The sequence below is a fragment of the Drosophila guanche genome, unplaced genomic scaffold (assembly GCF_900245975.1).
Source record: "Drosophila guanche unplaced genomic scaffold, DGUA_6, whole genome shotgun sequence".
Lineage (NCBI taxonomy): Eukaryota > Metazoa > Arthropoda > Insecta > Diptera > Drosophilidae > Drosophila > Drosophila guanche.
In genome coordinates, this window is record NW_022995743.1 from 7,915,693 (window position 1) to 7,935,115 (window position 19,423).

Genomic DNA, 19,423 nt, shown 5'->3' on the forward strand with positions numbered 1-19,423 from the left:
AATTCCGAGGTGCACAGTGTGGCTGCAGATTTATCGATCAAATATACCACACGACTCTCTAAAATAGATCAAAATATACCTTATCATTTTATAAATATACCGTACACCTAAATCCCTTGCCTCGATTTTGATATTCTGTTTAATATTACCAAATAGTAAGGACCATCAGCGCTAAAACTATGATTTTAGTCTGTATATTAATCAATTCTACACATGATTGAATAGGTTTCATCACTTTCTCTTATTGGATTGTTTCCAGTTCAAACTTAAAGGGTAAGTTAACAAAAATAATGCTCGTACAGCAGTAGGTATTTTGCTGAATTTACTGGTATTTTCAGCTTGGTCCTACATGGTTACTCTGCAGCTATCGATATGAGAATGCAACTATCGATTAACAGTGCTGGAAAACTCCTAAAATGTCTATTGTGAACTGTTAAATTGAAGGCGCGAACTTTTACGTTAACTGTCATCTATTTGAATGGCACATCCTGCACCTTTCAGAAGGGGATTAATTCTTGTATAAGGAAACTGAATTGATCGAGAGCTCTTGTTTCGATGTAATTTTTAGTTGTTGTTGAGTGTAAAAATAAAGACTAAAAATAATTTAGGGAGTAATAAAGTTTCCATAGTTTTTTTCAATATTTGAAATTGAATAAATAAAATCCAGTTCTACTTCCGCTTCATTTATCAACTGTTAATTGCTTTAATATTTCTAATTAATTTTGTAAGTGATTGAAAAATGTCCTTTCATCAATCTGTCTGGCACATTGGGCAATTATCCCTTGCCTGCTGTAGATCGTGGCACGCGCCTCTCAGCGCTGGACAGTTGCCGGGAGAGTCCTCCACTAAGTGACCCGCAGCGAGGTCCTGTTTTGTCCCTATTTTCGGTACGGGTTCAATATCCTTTGAGTGAGGCTAATCTATTTTCGGCTCGGGCTATGTCTCTTCAACGGTAGTCGAGCATGAAAATGCGTAAATTTCCACATAAAACACACACACACACACACACAGTGCTTGTGTGGGGGTGTCCTTTTCAAGTGTTGAGTGCGTGCCATTAGACGGGGCAACAGCTGCAGGATCCGAGGATCGAGCCATTCCGCATCCATGGAACAGTTGCGTAAAATGCATTTTAATTTACAGCTACAGCTGCGCGAAACACAGCAACCACCCCTCCCATCCCCGCGTGCCCCCTCTGCAACGAAATTCTGGTCTAATTTTAGTCAATGGAAAGTCGCGGGCTAAAGGGATCTGCGATAGGATCTCGCCGCGAACTTTATCGCGTGTGCGGTGTGTCCTTGTGTCGCGTGGACACACAACAAATTAGCATACTGATCCTGGTTGCGGGTGCTACCGAAAGCGGGGGTGTCCTTCGACCAGATGTCCTGCCTCGCGTGCACATCCCAAGCCATTAATTAAGCCTCACATCACATATGGCCATCACACCCCGTATATCGCATCCCTATGCAAATTTTCAAGCATTCATCAATTTTGGAATGTAATTTAAATATTTCTGGATGTCTGGCATACCCATTCGCTGGGGGTAAAATGGCTGTCAGCACCCGGCCATATGCGTCTAGCTTCTAGAAATGGAAAATATTTGTACTTTCAATGATTCCAATTCAATTAAAAACAATTAAGAGTAGAGGTAAAAGCAGAAGCTCTCTCAGAAGCAGACAAAGATCCAAGGATATATCCGTTAAGGATATAAATATTGGATTTTCCAGTTTCTTAGTTGCATTTAAAATAGAATTTACCATAGAGATGTTTTGATCTGTGCCTTTCAGCTCCCATTACTTCAGATATACTTGCACTTTGGGACAATCTTCCTGCCCTTTCTGGTTGCATTTTATCACTCAAAAACGTCGAAATACTTTATTCCAATTCATGAACTTTCTTGCTACTTCCAATTCCTGAAAACCAACCCAAAGTAAATACATTTACTGCTAACCACGAAGTGCAGTGGGCTAGCACCGTCTCGTATTGCGTTTATCTGGTAGAAAATACACAAACTCGTGCGAGTATCGCTAGATGCGATCAACAACATCCATTGGATTGCCTCTCAAATGACTTTGGCAGCAGCGCTGTTCCTTTTCTTATTTTTTGTTTCATTTAATTGTCTGGGAAAATGCATTTTATCGTCACCCAACAATCTATAAGGCAACAAAGGAGAAGACACTGCGTACACTTTAACAGTCGAAACAATTACAGAAGTGTCTCCCCCAACTCCATCTTTATATCCATCTCGGGGACTGTTTCTTTTGCTGCTGGCGGTAGTTCCCCTCAACCCTCAACCCTCACTAAACGGAAAATACGTTACAAATCCAACGCTTGGACGACTGGGACTGGCCCATAGCCTCCACCGAGCTGGTCAAGTGTTATAGTTGTTGTTGCCAGCGTCTTTCCCCTGTTGCTTGCTGGCCTAAATTCGAGCCGCCGCTTTATGCTCACTGAGTAACGTGTGAATCAAGGAGGGGACAGAGCGAGCACACCTTCAGATGCGAGAGGAAGTGTCTCCGGCCTGGGTGCAATTTTGATTTTGGCCCGCAGCGCTGCCGTTGTTACGAGGGCGGGAGACAGCCGGCCACAGGTGAGTGCGTTCTGAGGCCTGGATGAGGGATAGGTAACTGCTAATTGGTGGCAGCAGAGTCCATGGGGGGAGCCTAGTTTTGGAAGGAAGTTTGCCTTCGTCGTTGCCTTTGCCTTTGCCTTTGCATTCAAAAGGAATTCCTAGACGACTTTGCATGAGAAAGGAAGTCTAGAGTTTTGCATGAAGTTTCAAAAGGGAAAACTGAGACAAAAGTCCCACCGAATGTAATCAAAATATTTACGAATGCACTCGAGTGTGAGCGATGGACAGAGGAGAGGCATTACAACTGCCATTTCCACATGGAAAGCATCGCAGTCGTACCTCTGAAAGGTGTGAAAGGACAATGCGACGCTCCTAGAGAGTTGTCAGGGAAATGCAAATGCCGAAGCATGTACCTGAGAAAGGGTTGACACTGCGGGGCCAAGACAATGCAGGGCACGACAAAATATTTTCAACAATTTCGAGTGTCTTTTCCAGTACCCCGATCCAATGCCCTTGCACAGGCAGGGCAGCCAAGATCTAAGGATTTATGTATGTAAATGCGAGTCCAACCACTCAGAGGAGGGCTGAAAGTCGAAATTAAGTTGTAATCTTTGTAATTTTGTCACTCACTTCGAGCAGTGCCCTGCAGAAGGGGTTGACAGGGGACAGCTGCTCACTCCCCAGGGCCATCCCAATCTGCCTCATATCTCATGTCTAGGTCCTGCTCCCCGTACACTCCGCATAAAGCGACACATTTGTTTTGTAAATATTGCGTTTGTAATTAATGCGCGAATATCGAGAGAAGTTATTCCATTCCAATCCATTCCACTATTCGTACTCCCTTGCCGTCCTTGGTCTTTGGTGAAAATTTGCATATGATTCCGTCGGCGATCGCCCGAACAGGAAGAGGAGTCATTTTTCAGTCGGGATTCATTTTTCATTATGCCCCGAAAAAGGGGCCTTGCGTTTGATATTCAAATTGCATTCAACAAAGATTAATGAGTTCAACAATTTTGTTTGGGAAAAAGTTGATAATTTACAACAGCAAAAAATAGAAGAGACAGCAACATAATTTAATAATTTATTACTGGGAAAGCAAAAGGAATAGTTTTAATAATAAAAACGAAAATTACAAATAAAACATATAAATAAAAATATTAAATAATTAATTTTCCGTTTAGTTAAATCTTTAATAACTCTCGATCTTCAAATAATTTAATTTATTCACTTTCCAAATTTCTCACTCCCTCCACAGCTGCCCTGAGAGACCTTCGATCATTTGATCAAGCCATCAAGCAATAATCGAATTTTCGCATTTCCCACTTTGGGAAAGAGTCATTGAGCGATAAATCAACTGAAAACTTTTCACCACTGCATTTGGCACATGCAAAATGATTTTGCAGAAATTTGTAAACATTTTATTACAACGCCTAGGCCCAGGCCCACCCTTCAGCGTCCGCATCGAACCCTACTTAAGATGCATCGAACTGCAGCAGCCAAGAGACAATGGGAATTTGCAAAATACAGGAACCAAAAGACAACCCTTCTGTGGCATCAGCAACCCCGACAAGGATCGCTGGAGATCCCTGGCTGCGTGCTTTGCATATGCAATGGACATTTCTCTGTCTCTGTCTCTGTCTCTGTCTCTGGAGCTCTGTTCGGTTCGTGTTATTGCCCATACCTAATCCCGGCTAATGGGCTTTCAGTGGCCGGGATTTGAATAATGCTCAGTTAACGCTTTAATGTGCTTAGGCTCAGAGGTACCCGTCCCAAAAGGAGCAACTAAACGTGTGTTAAACACTTCCTGTCTGGGACGGACGGACCTCTGACTCCGACTGCGATGCTCACTTTGTGCCTCGTTCCCAGTTGCAGTTTGGGAATCTCTTTGATTTTGGTTGCTACTTTTTGGCAACATTTTTATTGAGCGCCGCGCGCAACGAATCCATCAATTTTATTGCCAACGCAGAATATTTTTATTTCAGATCAGTGCCAGGCATTGATGGCACTTCCTGAAACAAAGGAAATACCTCGAAAAAAAACAAAACCGAAAGCAAAAGCAAAAGGAAAACCAAGAAGGAATCGTTACAACTGTCGTAAAGTTTTTGCTGCTGCTGCTGCTGCTGCTGGCAACGGCGACTTTAAGCTGCTTACAGAGAGAGGGGATGGAGAGGGGGAAGGCAGGAAAAAGTCTTTATAAAATGTATTATGTGATGGCCATACAAAGCATTTTGTGGTTTATCCTTTCAGCAATAAAAGTATCCGATTACGGAATGCACTCCGCAGCAACTTCGCAGAACACAGTGGGAACCTTCGTCCTGTATCCTGTGTCCTGTCAGCGCATAGATCAAATGCATAACAGCAGGAACAGGAGAGCAGGCACAGCTGTGCCAAGTCTCGGGGTTCACTCCTTTTAATTAAAGTTTTAAGCCTTTTAAATGTTGCAGACGGGATAAAACAAGGCGACAAGGGCAAGTTAACTGCCAGTCAAAGCGTTGACATGATATCCCGCCGCAGCCAAGTAAGCCGACACGACTGCAACCTGGGCGACGTACCAGCAATTGTGAGACTCTCCAACTCAAACTAAGTCGAGCAGCAGCAGCTGCTCCCTTGAGACACAATATGAAATGAAGCAAGTTCCTGTTGAGGCTCATCATTCTGAAGGTGAGGAAAGTTGTGAATGGAAAGTTTAGAATAGGGAAATCGAATAGATCTTCCATTTAGCTTACAGCTCGTTTCTGTTTCTAGCTTAAACGTCTTCCATTTCCATTCTGTTTTCAGCCCACGACCTTGTGCACTCGCAGAATTAATATCATGGAAATGACACTCGGCTAAGGAAAGTTATTGACCCGTGCGAAGGGGGCTAGGGGCACTCGAGTGTGTATCAGTTTGGAAAATCCTCAAGTCACATCCTCCCCGCCACTCTGCACACTCGCCTCTCAAGTGGTTCCCGTTTTAGACAAACCCTTGCCACGGCTGCACACCCAACTGTCGGGGATTACAAAGGGATGAGGATGAGTCTTGTCGGAGAGAGTCTATCAACTGTGGAGTTACATGAGTTGCGTCTGTCTCTGCTGGCCAGCTGTGCTCTGTGACTTATTTAAATTGATCTAAAAGGCTTCCTTGGCCCCTTTTGTTTTTATTTTTGTCTGCCTCTGCCTCTGCCTCTGACACTCTGCAATCACTCATAATGATTATGGTGGCATTGTCTCAACCTTCAGTCCGTGTTCCCCATGCTCATCCCTAATGATTCAATTAACAGAACAGCTGAAGCTCAGAGGTGGAACAGAAGCTGCCGGCTGACCAGTGGCAGTTACGAGTATTTATGTGTCATGTGGGAAAAACAAAAGGGTTTCATCGAGCACCTCAGCGAATCAGTTTCCCTTTGAGAACTTTCCCCGATTACAGGCCCTTTTCTTGTCATAACTTTCAACGTGGACATTTATGGGAATCCAGTGAGAAAACTCCTCCTTCGATGGTCATCCCAAAGGGGTTGTTCCTTAAAGAGTTAGAAATCTGCACAGCATCACGGTGGAACTTGTCTGTTGTTGCTTTGACCAGGCAAAACTTGATTAAAAATGTGCTCTCTCAGCCGCTCAGGTTTCTCGAGTAGGAAACATTCAAATTAAATGCATTTTTGAGGTTTTCTTGTGAGTATCTTGATCCAATTTGAAATTAATTTTAAATGTAAAAGAAATGAAACCTGAACAAAAATGTAAATACTGAGTCAATGTGAAAGTTGCTTTAGCAACATTTTTAGTAAAATTCCCAGCAACTGTAGAGACAACTTTAAATAAATTAAATGGGCTTGTTGTTCGAGCCTTTGGCATTTACTTTCAATATTTTATGTGTGCTCATATTGTTCACTCTAATGAATCTCCTTACAAGCAGCGCTTCCCATAACAAATTGACTTTTGTCATTGCCGAAAATCTCCTCAGAATGGCATTCAAATCCCATTAACTAGACGCCGCAAATTCAGATACTTTCGGCCAGCTATTGAAACTGCAAATTAAGCAGACAAGCTGAGGGTAGCAGCGGGAGACATTCAGTTGAGCAAATCAATTAGTCACAATGGCCCACGGACACAGGACAATAATGGACAATGGCCAGAGGACGGGACAGGGGACAGGGGACAGAGGACAGAGGACAACGAATACCGGACAGAGTCGCGACTTTTCTCATTGCTGACTGGGGAATTGTTTGGCTCGTTTCTCTTACATTATCTTCTGGCATTCCATGCTCCTGCTCTGACGTTATTCCCTGGACATAAGGGCGTTAATTATCGAGCAGAGCAGACCCTTAATGAATGCACCCGGAGCGAAGGCGAAGCGTCATTTAAATTTGCTTAGTGAGATTGCGTGTGTTTCGTGTAGTGTTCGGTGTTCGGTGTTTCTTGTTTGGTTTTTGGTATACTCGTAGTGCCCCCGGCTAGTCGCTTAGTTAGAAGATGTTCCCTGGTCCCTCTCCCTCTCCCTCTCCCACTCTACTTTAGCTTCCGCTTCCTGTTTTAGCACTGTCATATCCTTCCAGCAATTAGTGGAGCAAAGACAGACACACACAAACAGGAAGTGGAAGCGAGAGCCCTGCCAGGGGTAGACAGCAGACATCTCCCATAATTCTTGGACTTACATGAGTCTTGGATTTAATTCGACATTGACTTGCGGCGGCGACTCAAATGAAGTAATTTTATATGGCCATAAAGTGCGATTTCGGTATGCCCATCGTGAGAGTATCCGATGATTTTATATCACTTTGAGCAGCTGCCCAGCGGAATCCCATTATAACATCGTTTATGGACCCTGACAATTGATTGATATATAGCGGAGGGAGGGGTGGCTGCTACAATTTTGGCAAAGATTTCCCCTCATATACGAGTATGTACGTCTCAATTTATGGGGCAGGAGCGGGGCTTGCATCTGCGCAGGCGCAACATGGAAAACTCTCCACGGAGGGACGGAGGTCTCCTGCTCATTTCCAGATTACCATATGCATGGAAAGGATTAATCCCTCCACCAAATGAAAAATATCAGATTACACAATTTCCAATTAAAGCGCTTTACCTAATTGCAAAAAGAATTACAAAAGATATTTTAGGAAATCGCCTGCCTAAAAGACACAAACATAAAATTCATGATTGATGCGCTGACAGCACAGAGGGAGCAAATTGTACAAAAAATCTAGAAAAAATACCCAGAAAAACTTTGAAAGTTTTGCCTTGTGAGGCAAGCACCTTGGGTTGATGGGAAAACCCGGCCGCAGCTGCCGAGGAAAACTCTATGCTGCTGCTCTGCTCCTCATATGCAAATGAGTTTAACCGTCAAGCTGCTAGAGCCAGTTCATCATCATTCTGATGCTCAGCCTTTTTTTTTTTTGGCAATTTGAGTAGCCGAGTGACATAATTCCCGACAGCGTGACCAACTTTGATTGATCTGCGACTCTCCTCTGCTCTACCGGAGATCGGCGAAAGTAACATGAAATGCGACAGGCATGGCGAATGCCAAAACTGGTACAAACTCTCGCTTTCTCCTTTGTAAGCGCCCTGCAGAAGTGTCAGAATTATTTGGGATTGATCACTCGAGTCCTTAACATGATGTAGAGCGTTGCTTTTTGCATAATTCCGTTTGTGTTTACAAGAGAGTCTTACAAGGGGATTTATGGGAAAGTGGCAGAGTTATGGGAAAATTACACTCGCTTCTCGTTTCAAAAGAATTAAAGGTTGAGGTACAAAAAATGTCATACGTATGTATGTAGAGAGTTCAACTTAGTTGTAGTAATGATAGTTAATAGTAGAGCATGCCTAGAAATCTATTAAATCAATTGCGTTTAGACCCGGGAGATGCATTGCCACATAGGCAAATAAGCCTCATAATTATTGAAAGACCTTTTCACCTTCTCCTGTAGCCTGCTTTCTCCAGGCTCAACCACACAATTGACCAGCACATTGACCCACAACAACAGATCAGATCTAAGAGGATTATGCAAGCATTTGCGGACAAATGTCATTAGTCAATGGACCCATATTTGAACTCTGACCAGAAACAGAACTAAAGAGAGAGCAGCAGCAGCGTTAAGTGGACAAGAAGCCAGCAGAAAATGCGAAAAAATCATGGCAATTTCTCAAGGAAAACCGCAAGCGTAGGCAACCCCTAGAGATCCGGGGAAAGGCAGGCCTGGCAGCAGCGAAAGGTATGAAAGGAAGAAAGCCGATGCCTCCTGGCCCGGAACCCAAGCCCCTGAGAGGACTCGTAGGACTGCTCGTACCCACGAGGGAAGAAATTTCGCCAGTCGCTTACCCGAAAATGGCATAAACATTCTCATTGTACGCACTCGAACCAAATGATGTGTGAGATATCAATTGTCAAATCGACAATAGAAATTGACAGATCGGTATCTGCAGTTGTATCTGTAACGTTCTGTTTCTGTTTCCTTAGGTTGATGCTCTCCTAAAGACGGCACCGTAATAAAATTAGAAGTTTATTGATTTGTCTTGACACTTTGGCAGAGGAACGGAACCGAAATACGAAAATGAGAAAATGAAAAGCGACGATTCAGGAAACTCTGGGAGGACTGGGACACTCTGGGACAGATTGATGTCTGGATGCTGTCGCATTATCAATGGGAGTGGCCGTGGCTGCTCCCTTTCTATCCCAAATCTTTACCCCTTGCTGTTCCCCCTACCTTTGCTGCTCCTCACGCTGCTTCTACCGATGTTCTATAAAAATTATATGCAATTACATACAAAGAATTCCCGTTGACTTGCCCATAAAGTCTACTACTTTATGAGCCCAGTAAATATTTTGATGGCCAAAAATCGCTAAAAAGAAATTCATTTCCAAATTTTCGCTGACACTGGAGACATTTTTGATGACATGACGCCTTCTGCTTCCGCTGCGGCTTCTGCTGACAAATGAATCGAGACTTTCTGCTGGTCCAAGAGCCTCCTCGTTGACCACGCCCAAATGCTGTCGCTTTCCATTTCGAAATCATCATTACTGGGATGAGTTGCACTTCCGCGCTTGAAGCTCGTCCCTCTCACATGTTTGTACTAATTATTATTAATGTATTTTCAAAACCAACACGAGAATGAAAAATGAAATTACAAAAAGGCAAAAGGGAAAACGCTCAATGAATTGTCTGTTTGTGGGCCAGCCTCCAATGCGGGACAGTGGGTTATGGGAACAAACAGTCAAAGTATTGAGAATGAAATCAAACCTCGAAGCGATCGTTTGGAAAGGTTTAACACAGCTTGTATGCCCATCTAACTTCCACACTTTTTATGTTTATAATTCATTAACGTTTTCTGTGACTCCTTTTGTGGATCCTCTGGCAAAGTAATCTAATTAGCTCTTGCTCCGACACTGCCTTGAGTCAACTACATCAGGGTACTCGTATGTGTGGCGACATTGGCAAGTCAAGTTCTGGAGGAAATCCGTTTAATTTCCCCAACTCCAGTGGCAGTTTCATCCAGCAGCTCCTTGAGATGATACGGAAGGACTCTGAGGACGTTGTGTGTGCGTGAAAGTGAAATCGAGTCAATTGCGGGCGTGTTTTTGTTAGTCTTGCGGTTACCCCTGCCACCGTCATTGCCACTGCTGTAGCTGCTTGTCCTGTGCCGCGCCGCCTGCATCACAATTGGTTCAGGTACAAAGTCAAAGATTGCCAAAAGGTGTTGAGAGCTGAGCCGTGGCAGGGGCGGAGCATTGTGTGCCTTCTGCCTGTCCTTGTGCCTGTTTTTGTATGCACAGGTGTCATCCTTCGCAGCACACACACTCGCAGCGAGGAACCCACACTGAGAGTATAAATTTACCCCGAACCTCACCAGAGCTGTGGCACTCGAGAGCAGAGCACGCGCATGCCACCAGAGCCATTACAGCCACCAAAGCCACCGGAGGGCAAGTCAGCACTGGAAATCTCCTTTGTTCGGCGCCTAATGAAAGCAAAACGTTCTGAAATATGAATTGAATCTTCTCGAGTGCATTTAATATACATTACGCTCTCTCCTCCCTCACAGCCGCTGTCGAGGCCTTTGTGCGGCATCCCACTCCCACTCCCACTCCCTCTACCCTGCCAATATCCTGACACTCCCAGCCGTCAAAGTTGCCAGTAGTTTGCCTTCATTCCGCCATCCTGCTCCACCTTCCGCTTCCACTTCCACTTCCGCTGTTTGCCAAAAAAAGAAAACTGTGTCTGTGAGCGCGTGAGCCATATAATATCCGCTGAAACGTTTAAGAGAGATTAACAAGTGATGACTGATACCGGCTCCTGCACACGGAGATTTTGAGGGCTGCTCCTCTGCCTTATCCCCGGGTTTGTGTGCTTTCTATTAAATTAAAACTGGCAAAGGCAAATGGAAGGCAGGCCACTCTTCTGCCTTGTGGAGCTCTCAGTGCTCTTAGTGAGTCCGAGTATCACCTTGGAGGCGTTCCGAGTGAGGCTGTAAGGTTTCGATGTGGAAAAACATAGCAACATGGAAGCCTGGAGTTTCTCAGTTGTTCACATTTTTTCAAACAAACTCTCGTATTGCCAGAACCCCTTTGTTAGTCGCACGAGAAGAATTAATAATTTTAGTCTCTAAATCTCAACGAAACGAAATTCAAAATGGCTTCAAATGTTCCGTTTCGAACGCGTTTCGTGGCCCACTCAGACTCTGTGGCGGAGATGAGCTTCAGTCCGAAGTGGGAGAGCGGCCACTACTTGGCATCTGTCGGACGGGATGGCCTCGGGAATGTGCGTTGCTGTGGCACTGGACAAATTGTTAGTTCCCTGAAGGGTCACCAGGGGCCCGTGAGCGGGGTGTCCTTTTGTGTGAATGCGCCGATTGTGGCGACGGGCAGCGAGGATCGCACCGCCCGCATTTGGAGTGCCACCAGTGGACATGAGCTGGAGCAGTTCCGCCACAAAAAGATGGTGGCAAGTGTGGCCTTGGACACAGAGTCGAAGCGCATGCTTACGAGTAGCCGGCAACACGATAGCAAGATCCGTTTGTACGACTTGAATCAAGGCCAGGAATGCCTGAGTGTTTACCGGAAAAACCAGCGGGGCGTGCGCAACGTCATATTCTGTCGTGAGGATCGCTCGTTTATCGCCTCGTCCTACGATCGGACCGTCGAGCTGTGGGACATTTCGAGTGGGAAGGTGAGCCACCAGATCAGACTGCCCCACCACGCCAAGAGCCTGGAGTTGTGTGCCGATGGTAAGACGGTGACCATCGGCTATGGCGAAAGCATTGTCTTCTTCAACGCGGAAACCTTCAACATACTCGGACATCACAGGATGCTGTTCAAGGTGATGGGCGCCTCGCTTCATCCACAGAAAAATAGCTTTGTGAGTGCCGACAACAGAGGCGTAATTTACAAGTTCGATTATGACACTGGAAACCTACAATATAAATTTAAGAGCCACATTCAAGCGGGGGACAACATCACCAATATCAAGTACAGTCCCGATGGCGAGATGTACGCCAGCTGCTCGACCAATGGCCTGATCACATTTTGGCCGCAGACAGCCCAGACGAGCATTACTGCTGGGCCCCCGTAACTTATTTAAGTTCTGACAGTAATGATGAGGATTACGATCCTTAGTTCAAGCCACTGCACAACTGTACCACAATACTCGTTCTGTTCTTTCGTTTTTCGTTTTTCGTTTTTCGTTTTATTTTTGTTTAATGTTATTCTGTACTCAATTATCAGTGTACTGCCAAAGGTTACATGCTGTGGTTGGTCTTTTCTTTAATAAATTCGTAACGTCGCTGTGATTGAAAACCCCAACTTCAACTGCAACTCCAACCCCAAGCAAACAAACAAAATCCTCATCTACCTGCCAGCTAACTATGGGACCTAAAATCACTTGATTGTCGCTCTGCCCTCCCTCGGATTGCCGCCGCCGCGCTCGCAACCTGTTTTGTGGATAGTTTTCGAAAGGATTTCTGTTATTTCTGTTACTTTTATTCCGCGGAGATACCCAAGCCGAGCCAAGCCAAGCGATCGCTGATTGCATCGCTGCTTTATGGCTTTTCTCACCAATCGTTAGTCATAAATGCGTTTTATTATTATTTGTATTCGTTGTTGGGCGGGGAGCGTTACCTTTGAGTTACCTTTGAGTTCCTTGGGACAGGCAATGGTTTTTATTGGGCCTGGAGCCAAAAGTGCGCATCCACATTTTGGGGGTAGTTGAGCTAGAGATAGTCAAGGCAAACAGCACTAGGCAAAGATACAGAAACCCAAAACAGATACAAAGATTCGTTCGCAGCCTCGCCATTGGCGACACACACACACACAGAGAGAAAGTGATCTGCTTTAGCCCTGACCTACGGCACTCGTATCCCATAAGATTTGACAACTTCTTGACTTTATTCGTTTGTTTGTTTGTTTTTCTTTCGTCTGTGTTTCTTCTTGGGTTTGCTCTTTAAATGGTTTTCCATAAATATTTATAATTTCTTGGCTGATAAAACGAGTTCTTCAGGCATCGTGCTGCGCCCAAAGAACTTCTAAAACACGTTTTCCACGCGTTTACCAGGAAGAGCAACCTTTTCACACAATCTCCAGGGCATTGAAGAGCTCTGTTTGTCCGTTTGTGTGTGTGTGTGTGTGTGTGTGTGTTTATCCAGTGACTGTTCCAATAAAATGAGTCGTCATGCCAGTATCTCTCGCTCTCTGTGGTTGCGGTGAGCACAAGTGTCTGGCTGGTTGATTGATGGAATGATTGGATGGGAAGTAGCACAGTAGCCGCAGGATCAGTAAAGGATTAGCCAGTCCCCAGTAGCCAGTCCAAACATTTGCATACTTGCCCAACTATTTGCATTGCACTCCAAAGGAATTCATCAATTGCTTTTCGATCTGACCGCAGCAATTTGTCCCATTCAAAGATCGCAGATAAGTCAGAGTCATTTGTAAATGTCCAGCACTGAGATTTTCTAATATTAATGATCGGTCATTTGCCAAGGATCTGGCTGAGGGATGCTTTGTAACACTGTTTGTGTTTTGATAGGGATCGCTCTTCGTTTGAGAAATATACAAAAATGTTAGTCCTTCATATGCGATGGGTTTCTGGACAGCAAAAAGGGTTTTGGGCTTGGTTAGAGAGATCTAAATATGATGAATAGTCTGGATTTTCTCTCAGGAGATCATTCATTAATTCTGAAATATTTTCCCTAATTTCTGCCTTTTTGTTTTGCTGGTTTCCTTGGTATGTACTCAAATTGCTTTCTTTTCTCATTATCGGTTATTATTTTCGGGCAAACACACCCACAAAATATACTCGGACCCCTGCAGAAAGTATCCTTAACCATAGCGCACCTGCCTAGCAAAATGTTTGGAGTTGCGGTCACAGTTCTGTGAGCTAAACAGTTTTTATGGTAATTTCCTTACGGAACCGAGACTATATGAAATGTATCTTACGGCAATTTGGTACGTTACTTCGCCTCCTGGTCATGCTCGATGCGCATTTGAACCCCCGCTGAATGAACTGAACGCTGAAGAACACGTGGCACCGAGTGCTTGGTTTAGCGCAGGGCCGAGGAGGTTTTTAGTGCGACTATCTTGGGCCACCTTCTAGTTCGGGGGTTGTCTCGGGGCTCGGCTGGAGTGCTGATTGTATGGCTATGCGTTGAGGCGATAAGACGCGTTGCATTTGAAATGAGTGTAACGTATATTTTATGCAGGACTGAGCTGCGTTGAGGTTTTTATAGACCCGAGACGAGATAATGTTTTACAGACCGCGACCTTCGACTGGAAATTGTCTGATGATGTTTGCCCAAGGTCCTATCAGTTCAGAGACTCTCAAAGTTTGTTCTACCAGCATTAAATTGTCTAATCGTTGGAATACCTTGTATCTAGTGCCCGCACGTTCCTTATTTAAGCAATCCTTTAAGATCTGCCCTTATAATCGGCTTGACTCCCCACCCCACGCCGGCTTTATGGCAATGGAGTATTTTTCCACCTCTTTTCTACGCCTTTTTTCCGCGTGTGTTTACACAACCCATATAAAAAGTATTTGTTGCCAGGATATCCTGTAGATATTTCGTCCACTCCAGGAGGAAATTACTTAAAGGGATCACGAACTCTTTCCCTCTTTTCAGCGGCTCGGGAGTTGTTTATGTTGCAGGCATGACTGCAACCGAACGCCACCAGAATTCTCAAATTTGTTATAAAGTGTGTAAATGCACGTTTCGTTTCTTTATATTTTCCGTCTTTTTTTCTTCTTCGGGGAGGGTGTGTCCCATAAACAGAAAACCGAACCACAAGGGACAGGGGAGGGAGGATAGACAGACAGGCGATGCTGCCTAATCGAACGATCGACAAACGATCTCTGCCTTTTTTTGGGGTGATTGCACTCCAGGGGCCAGGGCTCTGTTTTTTCTACCCATTTTCCACACAGTTTTTGTGTGGAAAAGCCAAGAGGTTTTCCCATTATTTCGTCGAGTGCAAAGGGACAAAGCAAATTATGTCTTTAGTCTCCGAATCTGACTTCCAAGGCATCAACGGGTCTTTCTTTTTTTGTGCCGTAATTGGATTTGTGCAAACAATATAAATCTCATTTTATTGCTTTGGTAGTGTAATTTATTTTTTTACGATTTTGCACTTAAATAGAAAGGTGGGAAAACTTTGAAAAGTCCTCTACGAACTTTGGGAATCTTAAAAAATAGTTTAACGGAAATTTCAAGACCCTCATTGCCATGGCAACTCTCTGTTTAACTGTCAATCGAGCCCAATGCTGTTTTTGCCCCACATATGAATGTAGTCCCCTTCATTTACCCCCCCAGAGAACCGAGGAAAGTGAAAAGAAACTGTGCCCCGAATCCAATTCGAGCGCTCGCCTTTCGCTCCTCTGCGACTGCACCAAATCCAGTTTGCTTCCAACCAAACCAAAAGCAAGACCAAACAATTTTTTATCTACTCACTCATCGCATGCAGGCAAAAGTACAGCTCCACCAGAGGCGGCGCAGCAACAACACACAGAGCAAACGAAACAGAGAGGCAGACAGAGAGCGAGAGCAGGCGAAAGAGTAGGCAAGTCGACTAGCGGTTGCACTTTGCGGAAAAAATTACCCCCTGACACATCTGAATAATGCACTTTAACAAGCATATAACTGTGATATAATATTGCAAGCGATATATTTATATTCATACCCACCATTTATCTGTTTTTCTTATGAATTTCGGAATTAAGGTAGGGCAGTAACCAGTGTTCAGTCAGCAGTTAAAGCCAATTGAATTCGGATAATATGATTACATGTTTTTGACATTATTTGCTTGCTGGTCAATGGAAAGTGCATCACATTGCTGCTATGCCCTACACTGAAAAAGCGCATGCATGCGAGACCCAACCGCTAACGTGGTGCTTCCTCTTGGATCGCGTTTTTGAAAACGAGGGTTGCTATGCAGAGAGCGCGCCGCAGCGCTGCCAACGCGCTCGGTTCGGTCTTCGGTGGTTGTTTGACGTTTTGCTTTGCTCTGGCCGTTTATCTGTGTTTTTATTCTGCTGAGCGAGTTCGTCGAGAGAGGTACAGAAAAAAGTACAAGCAAGTCGGTGGCGCATATTACCGTGCGCAGTGCGCTGAAAACTACACAGAAGTTTAATAAAATTGAAACGACACTAAAGTGTATTACAACACCTCAAAGTTGTATAAACAAATAGTTAATAACAATTGTGCTACGAACAAATCGTATAACCAGAAAGCAACTGTACAAATCATTGTTCTCTCTTGCTCTCAGAGACAGCAGCACAACTCGCTCCAAGTAACTGTTCGTGAGTTGAGTGGAATATTTAATCTCAGTGCAAGAGTGCGAGTTTATAATTAATTTATAAAAAAATTGACAAGAAAAGTTGCATATTGGGTTAAAAAAAAGTGTAAAAGACAACGCAAAAAGACCTTGCAACAGCGAACACACATACATTTACGTTTCACTCGCTCTCGCTTCGACAGACCTTGTGGAGACCAGTGCTCTCCCCAGCTAACTTGTGCCTGTGTGTGTGCGTGTACGTGGAGACTGCCCCTCCGTTGAGCAGCCAGAAAACAAAAGTTTTGGCGCCAAAACTTTGACATTTCGCTTTGTCGTACAATTCGCAAACAAGTGGCCCAAAGCAGACAAGACAAAACTGCGTCGCACAGTCAAAACAGCGAAACAGCCAAAGCAGCCAAAACAGAGCTGCCCCCAGTGCCACATCCAGACACCAGATAAACAGCAAACATGGTCAGTGCACGCGTGCTGAATCCCGTCATGCTCAGTGAGTTCTGCAAGATGAGTGCCAGTCCGTCGGTCAGCCGCAATCTGCCCTGCGGCCGTCAGGTGAATCGCATCAAGCGGAATCTCTTCGGCAGCCCCAGTGCAACGGAGGCCAGCACCAACAAAACGTAAGTCTGCTGCTGCTAATATTACGCTAATTGATTTCTAACCAAATATCCGTTTCCTCTGTGTGTAGGCCCTTCACTGCCGAGCTTGAGAGACACCAGGAATTGGCCACGCAGAAGTGGGGATTCAACTTCCGTGCTGGATGCCCGTTGGCGGATAATTCCTCGTTTACATGGGAGGTTGTCAGCTTTCAGGGGTCCAGCTATGCCCCCAATATGTACACCCTCACTCGAGCCGCCCATGTACGTCCCAGCGAGGAGAGCAGCGCCAACGACATGGATGGGCTGATCAACGAGCGGGCAGAGCGCGAGAACTTTACTGTGAATGTGGCGAACTCGTCGCTGGAGTCCAACACAGACAACGATTCCTGCTACGACTCCCAGGATGAGTCGCTTTCTGTGCGATTCACGCCGTCCAGCCTGAGTCACAGCCTGAGCAGCACCACATCACCGCTGACGCTGCGCAAGCGGCAGCCAAAAATCACAGGTGAGTGTCGGACCAGAACCAGGACGAGGGTTGCGAATGACCATCAGAGCTTGACCATTCCCAGAGTCAGGCTTGATTGCACATTCGATATACGTTACAAATTGGTTTCCCATATTGTTCCCGGCTCTGTTTAGTTTCGTTTCCCATGAGGTGAAGTAGGACTTTTAGTGGTGGGCGTTGCTGGGGAACGACTTAAACCGAAATTATAGACTTACTATGCAATTAGAGTTTGCTTTATGAGAGATTTTCCAAAGGGTTACGAACAGTGGGGCTGCCTGCAGCTGTTTCAGCTCTTTCAGCCTTTCATCTCTTTATCCACGGAACAGAATTGATCTGATCTGATTCTCGTACACGTGGGGGTTGATTTCAGATCGATCGCATGCGGGCTCTTTCGCTGCATCTCCAGGGTCTATAAATGCCAACAGCTGTGTGCGGATCTGGCTCTGACTCTGCTTTGTCTATTGCCTGACCTCATTACGAGCGAATGCGAGAGGGGGATCAGCTTTCAATGCACCACCATGGCAAGTCTATGGCTGGCTTCCTTATCAAGCCTCCCTTTGATTGCTTTGTGTTCGTTCGCTTGCTTTTTTATATGCCACTCGCATATGAATGTGTAATGACTATAATAATAAAAAGTGTCTGTTCGGGGCACTCTGTATGCACCCGCATTTGGCAGAGTGGAGTTTCTGTCCAGTTGGGAAGCCAAGCCTTGACTTGCTGTACTTTTGGTGGCGACCTAGCTGGGCGTGTAATTTATGCGGCTTATGCGGCTTATGCATCTCATGCATCGGAGGAAACCTCCACTCTTGTTTTCACTTGCGCCTCTACCTGAGCTGGCCAAACTGTCTAGCTGCCGTCTGGCATTATTTGCTACCCTTGGACAGGGGGTAGGGTATGTTGCAACCCTCGTGTGTAGGGGCTGCTGCCAGCCACGTGCCACAATCCGGAATCCGGAATTAAAATGTGCAAAAACAGGCGGCGCCTGCTGTTCCATTATGCTGTTGGAATCAATGCCAGGGGAAGAAGGAAACAGGCACCACCACAGAGTAGACCAGGATGTGCAGCAGCTGACTTTGATTTAGAATTGACCATTTTCATGCAACTAATATATTTTTTTTCTTATTAAATTTTCAGAGTTCATGAAGGAGCGCAAGCGACTTGCCCAGGCTCCCAAGAAACTGTCGCCCGTGAAACGCCTGCGCACCAGCTCACCATCCTCCTCTTCCTCCAGCGGATTCGGACTGGGAGCGCACTTTGGGGCAATGCTGAAGCGGCCGCGTCACAATTAAGGCGACCGGGTCCCACTACTGCCCCACCGAACCGAGACTTGCAATCTGCAATTGTATAATTTTATTTGATTTTTTATAAGCCACTGCGATTTGTAGTATTCTTCTTATTTTTTACAAACCTTTTTATGCAGTGCAAGGGCGACAGTTGCGAATATTAATTGATAGTCTTCAACTACTCCTAACCCGTAACCAGTAACTAGTTGTAAGCCAATAAGTTCGAGCTAAATGAAACTTTGTAGATTTCCCTAGTGGGAAATGCCATAAACTAAGTGATTAGTTCTTAACAACCAACAAAACAAAACACAAACTATTGAACCAACAAGAAGAAAAGAGAAAGATCAAGAGACCGCTAGATATATGGAGTTATCCCTACCTATATTGAAACGAAATGAAAATTTAACCTTTCTAACGATGAAATTCTAACTTTAAATACCTTTAAATTATTGTGAAAACTGTTTAAATTTCGATAGCATTGTATGCTGTTGCAATTTTCTCAGATTCAAAACTTATTCTTGCTCTCCTCCGTCAGTTTATTGAAACTAAACCTCGGACCAGAGCAGCAATGACTTTTGACTAACTTTAAATGCCACAAAAACGTAACCACATTGAGCAGGTCTGTTCGGACATGGCTCATTGTTGTCTCGCTTTTGTTTGGCCAACTAATATTGTCCTTAATTCGACCAGTGGAAAAAGCAAAAACAAACTTTGATTGGTGCCTAAATTTCTGGGC

General features: G+C 44.8%; 2 protein-coding genes across 2 annotated transcripts; both read left to right on the forward strand.

Moving 5' to 3' along the window:
• Nucleotides 1-11,122: 11,122 nt before the first annotated feature.
• Nucleotides 11,123-12,245, forward strand: LOC117582928 (serine-threonine kinase receptor-associated protein). Its single transcript, XM_034271032.1, has one exon. It carries the CDS (start codon nucleotides 11,166-11,168, stop codon nucleotides 12,102-12,104), a length of 939 nt encoding a protein of 312 aa, XP_034126923.1. The 5' UTR covers nucleotides 11,123-11,165; the 3' UTR covers nucleotides 12,105-12,245.
• A 3,781-nt stretch (nucleotides 12,246-16,026) lies between these two features.
• Nucleotides 16,027-19,392, forward strand: LOC117578685 (cyclin-dependent kinase inhibitor 1). The gene is made up of 3 exons (XM_034264317.1): nucleotides 16,027-16,920; nucleotides 16,989-17,404; nucleotides 18,539-19,392. Exons 1-3 carry the CDS (start codon nucleotides 16,757-16,759, stop codon nucleotides 18,691-18,693), a joined length of 735 nt encoding a protein of 244 aa, XP_034120208.1. The 5' UTR covers nucleotides 16,027-16,756; the 3' UTR covers nucleotides 18,694-19,392.
• The last annotated feature ends 31 nt before the right edge of the window (nucleotides 19,393-19,423 follow it).